Genomic DNA, 7585 nt, shown 5'->3' on the forward strand with positions numbered 1-7585 from the left:
TACTATTATCAAGTATTTGGTTAGAAGATTTCGTAATAATTACCACTATCTAACAGTAATCCATGGTTTTTACCTATTTATTTCCTCTCTTAAACATAAGGTAATTATTATACTTACCCATCTCAAACAAAAATTAAAAAAGAGAGTTTAATTACCACTATCTAACAGTAATCCATTGTTTTTACCTATTTATTTCCTCTCTTAAAACATAAGGTAATTATTATACTTACCCATCTCAAACAAAAATTAAAAAGAGAGTTTAATTCAAATGATTCATTTTCATGATTAAACCAAACCAATAAAAGATCAAATAAAAAACCATCTTTGATTAATAAACTCACTTGTGCATGTTTAGTTTAAGAGAAATTTATGAAAATAGAATAATTTAAACAACCATAAAATACAACACAAAACTAAAGATCAAAGGTGCATCATGTATTCATGTATCATCATCTATTCCTATAATAGACATCATATATATAGCTTTAGTTAGAAGCTGCTTTGAACCTAGGCATAATAATCTTGGCAAACTCCATAAGCCTGTCAACCTCAGGCATGTAGTCCTTGACAGCATCAGAAGCAGAAAACCTCTCGGCCCAGGCAAGGAGGCTAGGCGTCTCTTCCTTGTTAAGCGCGTTAATGTTGCTCAGTTTTTCATAGACGTATAACCACCCCAAGTAGCTCCCAAGGGCAATGTCAAGGTACCCGATATTGTCGCCGCTGAAAAATGGCTTCCCTTTGCTGCATTTGACAAAGGCATCCTCAAGCAATGACATCCCTTCTTTCACTTTCTCTATTGCTGCTCTTCTTACTTCCTCACTTTGTGCAAGGGCTACTTCACGAAATGTTGGGAACCACTACATATTTGGTAACAAATGTACATAAATATTACGTATATAACTTGCAATACAGACGTTAGTCGTGTATATTGATCAACACTAACTAAACAATCAAATTATACAAAAAAACTTTACAAAGTACTCCTTTTAGTCACTTGATTAATGTTCAACAAAATTTTACTAAGTCATTTAAGAGTCACGGTAGTAAACAATAAATAAATCAATGTTTCTATTATGTCATTTTTCAAAACATGACACCATAAAATGATGTATGATGTTATGATTGGTCAATTATTTATTTATTTTTTTTAAAAGCCTAAATGTATAATACATGAATGTATAATTGTAAATACATGTATTTTTTTAAAGAATACGTAATTATAGTTTTTAAAAATCTATTTTTATTTTTCTAAATCATTTTTGAAAATTAAATTATAATTAAAATTTAGAAAATAAAAAAATCATCATTGTTCTTCATTGTTCATCATTGTTCTTCCATCATGATATAAATTAACCACCCAAAAATCTTGTATAAACTATTAATAACTCAGACCAAAATTCGAACAAAAAAAATTCCGTCCAAACATCGGATTTATTGGGTTCCAAATCTGCTTCCATGATCCATATATATACGTATTTCGTTTTTGGGTTTGATTGATAATTTTGATTTATGTAAAAATCAAGTTGTTTGATGGTTTTAATGATGAAAATAGTTTTAGGAGTGTGTATTACGATGATTTAAAGCACGAATCTTTCAATGTTTATGAAGATCAATGGATAACAAGGGTGTAATTTACAATTTAGAGTTCGATTTTTTTTTTCGCAAACTTATTTGATCCATAATTGAGATCAGATCAGTGATTTTATTTAATATATATGTTTGTGGTTAGATAATTATCCGTACTTAGTTAGGTGATTACTTGTATTTATTTAGGTCATTACCTAACTCACAAACAAGTTCGAGAAAACTTAATTACATTTATTGGATCAAATAGGGGTTGTGAACAAAAAAAAAATGCGACCACTTCATCTTCTATTTACACACTTGATACTCCTTGTTCTTTGACAAAATTGCACAATTTGAGTTCACATAATCATATTTTTAAACCATTCAAGTGGAATTTGTTTTTGATTTTTGTCCCGATTTTAGTTCGGATTTACAAATTTATCAACAATTAACATTGATTTGGAAATAGGGAGCTAATCTATGAAATGATTGATGAACAATGATGAATAATATGGACAATTTTAATTTTTAATTATAATTATAAATTCGAAAATTAATTAATATTATAAAAATAGACTTTAATTATAATTATTTATTTCTTAAAAAGTAATACATGTATTAAAAAGAATACATACAAAAGTAAAATTTTAATACATTATGGACGTTAAAAATAATTCAAAATGAAAATAAAAATACTAAATACAAGCCAATCAGATTTCGCCACATCAGCAAATTGTGGTGTCATTTTTAAAGAATGACATTGTAGAATTTTCAGTAAACATATACGGATTATTTCGTACATAAGTATAAGGTAAAGTTTACTATATACATAGTTTATTAAAGTTTATTTGATTTCTTGAAAAAAAAAAAAAAAATTACAAGAAGTATACAATGTTTGTCAACTCTGTGTTAAATTGCTTGCCATGCTTGCTCTGTATTTTCATCAATTAATCAAGGAGAACAACACAAAGTATTTTTTCTGTTTTTTACTTGCAACACTTTTAGCTCAATTACTTCCTTGCCAATCTACTATTCAATCACTAAAATTTAGTAAATCACGAAATTAAGAAATAATACCTCATCGATGTAAGCAGCCCAAAAGCGTTGGATGGCGCGATCATAAGGCTCGGCTGGGAGAATGGACGGAGTAGATGGAAAGGCCTCATCAATGTATTCAACAATGTTGAGAGACTCACAAACAGGCTTATTATTATGAAGAAGAACTGGGATTTTTTGGTAAACAGGGTTTGTTTCAAGTAAAAGATCACTTTTAGATTGCAGTGTTTCTTCAATATATTCATAATCTACTGATTTCAAATGAAGTGCAATTTTTGGTTTAATTGCATATGGACTTGGCCAAAATCCTAGTAATTTCACCTCTTCTCCCATTTCCATTTTTTTTTTTTCTCTCTTAAGATACTTATCAAAATGAAGATTATCCCTCTTCAGAACTTATTTCTATTGTGTGGTATAGGAGCTTCATGGAAACTTCAAACCACTTTTAATTAATCAATTAGACAAAAATTGTATGATTGAATTTGTTAGAGTCAAAATTGATTGCTCAATTTATCAGAAATTATTTTGATAATCACTTTTTAATTCTTAAAAAAATTATTCAACAATGTTAGAGTCAAAATTGATTGCTCAATGTATTCAACAATGTTAGAGTCAAAATTGATTGCTCAATTTATCAGAAATTATTTTCATCTACGCCGTAAGTTTGAGTCGAGTTAGTGTGAGTCGGGTCATCTCGGGTTGGGTCAATAAGGGTTAATGTCATAACATATGCGGGTCGGATTCGGGTTGGGTCATGCTTGAGTTGAGTCACGTCGGGTCATACATCTTATCGGGTTTAGGTCAGGTTTAGGTTGTGTTAGTAAAAGGTCGGGTTACATTCGGGTCGGGTGAAAAATAGGTCGGGTTAAATTCGGGTCTTTACGGGTTTAAACGAGTTAGGGTCGTTCTCGGGTTCGAGTCGGGTTCGGTTCAAGTCAGTTATTTACGGGTTATAATCAGGTCGGGTCATTCTCGGGTTTAGTTCAAGTCAATAATTTGCGGGTTATAATCAAGTTGGGTCATTCTCGGGTTCGAGTCGGGTTTGGTTCAAGTCAATAATTTGCTGAAAATGTTTCATCCCTCAAATTCGTCCCTAAAATTCAAAGTGAAATATTGAAGAAATAGAGTTAGTATTTAATTTCCGTTCCAATACCAACATGAGATAATGACCTATACATATTGATTCAATAACAAATCGGGTTGAATTTGGGTAGGGTCAATAACAAGTCGGGTATGTAACAGGTCGGGTTGAAATTCGAGTCGGGTTTGTAGCAGGTCGGATCGGGTTAAATTCGGGTCGGGTTGAATTCATGTCGGGTTGGGAACAGGTCGGGTTGAATTCATGTCGGGTTGGGAACAGGTCAGGTTGAATTTAGGTTTTGACGGGTTAAAACGGGTTTGGGTTAATTTCGGTTCAGGTCGGGTTCGGTTCAAGTCAATAATTTACGGGTTACATTTGGGTCGGGTCGGGTCTCTAGGTTGGTTAATGTTCGGGTTTAGGTCATAAATACTCGGGTCTAGGGTTGGGTTAGGTCGATTTCGGGTCACCATTTTTTTCGGGTTCAGACAAGTCGGTTAATAGGTCGGGTTAGATTCGATATTTCGGGTCGGGTTAGCTTTTGACAGCTCTAGTCGTATCACATAAGATGATTCGAATCCTCTATTTACCTAAATGTAGTAATAAAAATGAACGGTTTAAACGTCCAGACCGAGGAAACAGAACACAAGAACAAAGGAGATAGGCTAAAATCAATGGAAACAGGAAAGAATAAGTTAAAGATGAAAATACATGAAGGAAGGATCATCTTGTATAAGGATACTTTTATAATAAAAGAGACTGAAATTTAAAGAACGATTGATAAAACAGAACACTCTGGTTTCATAAAAGAAACTATGAAATTTAAAGAACAATTGATGAAACAGAACATTCTGGTTTCCGAAGTACATAAAGCACATTTATTTTGAGAAAATAATTTAAACTGCCATAAACCAGCTGAAATACTAGTCTCTTAGAAGCCATCATACAACAAACCATGCCTATAATATTAGTTAGAAGCAGCTGCTTTGAACCTAGCCATAATAATCTTGGCAAACTCCATAAGCTTGTTTGTCTCAGGCATGTAATCCTTGACAGCATCAGCAGCGGAAAACCTCTCAGACCAGGCAAGGAGGTTCGGCGTCTTATCCTCAGTCAGCAGCTTAACGTTGTTCATCTTTTCAGAAACGCGCAACCACCCCAAGTAGCACCCTAGGGCAATGTCCAGGTATCCAATGTTGTCGCCGCTGAAAAAGGGCTTCCCTTTGCTGCACTTGACAAAGGCATCCTCAAGTAATGACAACCCTTCACTAGTTTGCTCTAATGCTGCTGCTCTTGCTTCATCAGTTTGTGCTTTGGCTACTCCTTGTAAATTTGGGAACCACTACATTTTATTTTTAACATAATTAGCACAATCATTTAATCTGCAACACACACATTCGTATTCAACACTAACCAAATGAACGTTTCAGGGAGACGTATCTTGCTCAATTCACCACTAATGTCTTGTGTACAAATATACTCATATACTATATACATATTAATCCGTATAATGGTATTTGGAGCTCAATATGTTTGGTTGGTTAATAACAGGGTATATAAACAATCTTGGGCATTAACCATTAGCGTAAGCTTTTAGTTGAGTTGGTTACACATTATAGTTTGAAGAAAAAGGAGAACCTTATTGTTACAAAACTTTCTGTTCATCCAAAATTCACTAATGTTGGGAAGAAAAAAATTGTGTAAATGAAAGAAACAAATGCTTGTGGTATATGCTTTCATAGAAACGATGAAATAGACTAATATTGATCTCAAGGATTCTCCGGAGTAATTTGATAACATTATAAAATATGATAAAAGCTAACGAACATCTCATAGGCGTTGGATAAGATAACTAAAAGTGAAAATTACAAATTAAAATAAACATTAATTACACCGATCGACCGGTGATTTTGTCATACATTTCAAATTAGTAGCACTTTAAGAAATGTTTTAAATGCTTAATCCAACGCCGCTTCCCGCCCCCCTCCCCCGGCGTTGTTAGCAAGATCCATAAAATATTTCTTACTGATACGGAGTATTAATTTGAAAATGCATGTAAAAATCAAGCATTGATCAGGAGCAATTAGTAATTTTGTCATAAAATATTTTTTTAATTTAATTATTTTACTTTTAATCATGAACGTTTGTTAACTTTTGCCATAAAATAGCAGGTACCAATGTATATTTTCAAACTCTAACTAAATACAGGTCTCAAATTCTTGAAATTGGCAATTTGTCAGGGACTATGACAAAATTGACAATTTGACGAATAGTACACAAGCACTTAATGGAAACGTCAAGGTAGTAGTTGGTTAATAAAGGGAAACTTTTTTTTTTTAACACAAGCACTTAATGTTGACTGTATTAGCTTAAAATGTGGATCACTTATCAGTTATCACATAAAATGCTGGATCTAACGCACAAATAATCAAAGCCCATATATATTTTCTTTTTTTTTTCTTTTTTTTTTATTACCTGTTCCGTAGAAATTCAAACAATTTTATAAGCATTTCCACTTTTCCAACAAAAGTTGTGCAATTCCCTCAAAAAAAAAAAAAAAAAAAAACAAAAGTTGTGCAAATTTGAAAATTGGTTTTTAAAACTGACACCAAAAATTACGCAAACTAACATTAAAAAAAAAAATTAAAGCCCCTAAATACCGAACAAGCCCTAAAATTATCTCTACCTAACCTCATATATAATGTTGTTAAAAATAGGTTTGATAAATTATAATCTACCCTAATTAAAAACAACAATATGAGAAAATAATTTAATGTTGTTGGATTAAAAAGGTGATTACCTTGTCATCGATGTAAGCAGCCCAGAAGCGTTGGATGGCACGATCGTAAGGATCAGAAGGGAGAATGGACGGACCAGATGAAAAGGCCTCGTCAACGTATTGAACAATAACAAGGGACTCACAAACCGGTTTATCATTGTGAATAAGAACCGGGATTTTCTTGTGAACCGGGTTTGATTTTAGCAAAAGCTCACTTTTTGGTTGCATTGTTTCTTCGATGAAATCATATTCAATTGATTTCAAATGGAGTGCGATTCTTGGTCTCATCACAAATGGGCTTGGCCATGCTCCCAACACCTTCACTTCTTTTCCCATTTTTCTCTCTCTCTTTTTTTTTTCTTTAAAGTGAGGATGTTTGTAATGAAATGTATGTGTAATATTTTGTGGTAGGTTTTGAGAAGGTATATATATAGAGAGTATGGAGACCCTTGTGAGGCCTGTGATAAATTGAGTCGTACTTTTATATTCCGTTCTTTTAGCTTTTTATATGCAAACCTTTTAGTAGTATTATTTTTCTTTTAAAGGAATGAGATTAAGGTTGATTATATTGATGAAAGGATACCATTGTTAATAATGTTACAAATGAATAATTCTAATACTACATACAATCTCTATGATTCACAACAATTAAATGATATCCATACCCTAAATGATTATGAAATATGATATCAAAGATATTTACATAGCATAGTATCCTATTGTACCAATTATAAAAGATATGGTAATAATATTAATATCAAGAAATAATCTCTTGGTATCTCTAACATTAAGGCTAAGGCAAAAATTATCCAAAAAAATGAAATCTTGATCCGTATCTGATCCAAATATTAGAGAACCTGATCCAATAATTTTATTTGATAAAATATATACGGTTATATATTTTTTTTTTTTGTGTGCAAATTAATTGATAACATATAAACCATAACATAATCATATTGGGTCTTATTTGATTAGACTTAATAAGTAGCTAGTTAAAATTCAATGTTTGTTATAACACTCCGTATATTTTACTAACATATGTATACTGTCAAAGTGAGAAGATCATTATGAAACAGAAATGTTTGGACCAAGTCCATTGTCCTAAG

The 7585-nt window shown here is 32.1% G+C and overlaps 2 protein-coding genes across 2 annotated transcripts; both read right to left on the reverse strand.

Annotated features, from left to right (window-relative positions):
- Positions 1-304: 304 nt before the first annotated feature.
- Positions 305-3087, reverse strand: LOC110713646 (glutathione S-transferase U18-like). The gene is made up of 2 exons (XM_021892106.1): positions 2644-3087; positions 305-857 (listed from the first exon to the last, which is right to left on the reverse strand). The coding sequence occupies exons 1-2, from the start codon at positions 2959-2961 to the stop codon at positions 486-488; spliced, it is 690 nt and encodes a 229-aa protein (XP_021747798.1). The 5' UTR covers positions 2962-3087; the 3' UTR covers positions 305-485.
- A 1390-nt stretch (positions 3088-4477) lies between these two features.
- Positions 4478-6925, reverse strand: LOC110713611 (glutathione S-transferase U17-like). The gene is made up of 2 exons (XM_021892062.1): positions 6501-6925; positions 4478-5042 (listed from the first exon to the last, which is right to left on the reverse strand). Exons 1-2 carry the CDS (start codon positions 6813-6815, stop codon positions 4668-4670), a joined length of 690 nt encoding a protein of 229 aa, XP_021747754.1. The 5' UTR covers positions 6816-6925; the 3' UTR covers positions 4478-4667.
- Positions 6926-7585: the final 660 nt, after the last annotated feature.

Source organism: Chenopodium quinoa, unplaced genomic scaffold (assembly GCF_001683475.1).
Source record: "Chenopodium quinoa cultivar QQ74 unplaced genomic scaffold, ASM168347v1, whole genome shotgun sequence".
In the NCBI taxonomy this organism is placed as follows: domain Eukaryota; kingdom Viridiplantae; phylum Streptophyta; class Magnoliopsida; order Caryophyllales; family Amaranthaceae; genus Chenopodium; species Chenopodium quinoa.

Coding starts and splice junctions, on each gene's coding strand:
- LOC110713611 (XM_021892062.1), bottom strand. CDS start 6,815: ATGGGAAAAGAAGTGAAGGTGTTGGGAGCATGGCCAAGCCCATTTGTG. Junction 5,043..6,500: donor CTGCTTACATCGATGACAAG/GTAATCACCTTT, acceptor AATAAAATGTAG/TGGTTCCCAAATTTACAAGG.
- LOC110713646 (XM_021892106.1), bottom strand. CDS start 2,961: ATGGAAATGGGAGAAGAGGTGAAATTACTAGGATTTTGGCCAAGTCCA. Junction 858..2,643: donor GGGCTGCTTACATCGATGAG/GTATTATTTCTT, acceptor CCAAATATGTAG/TGGTTCCCAACATTTCGTGA.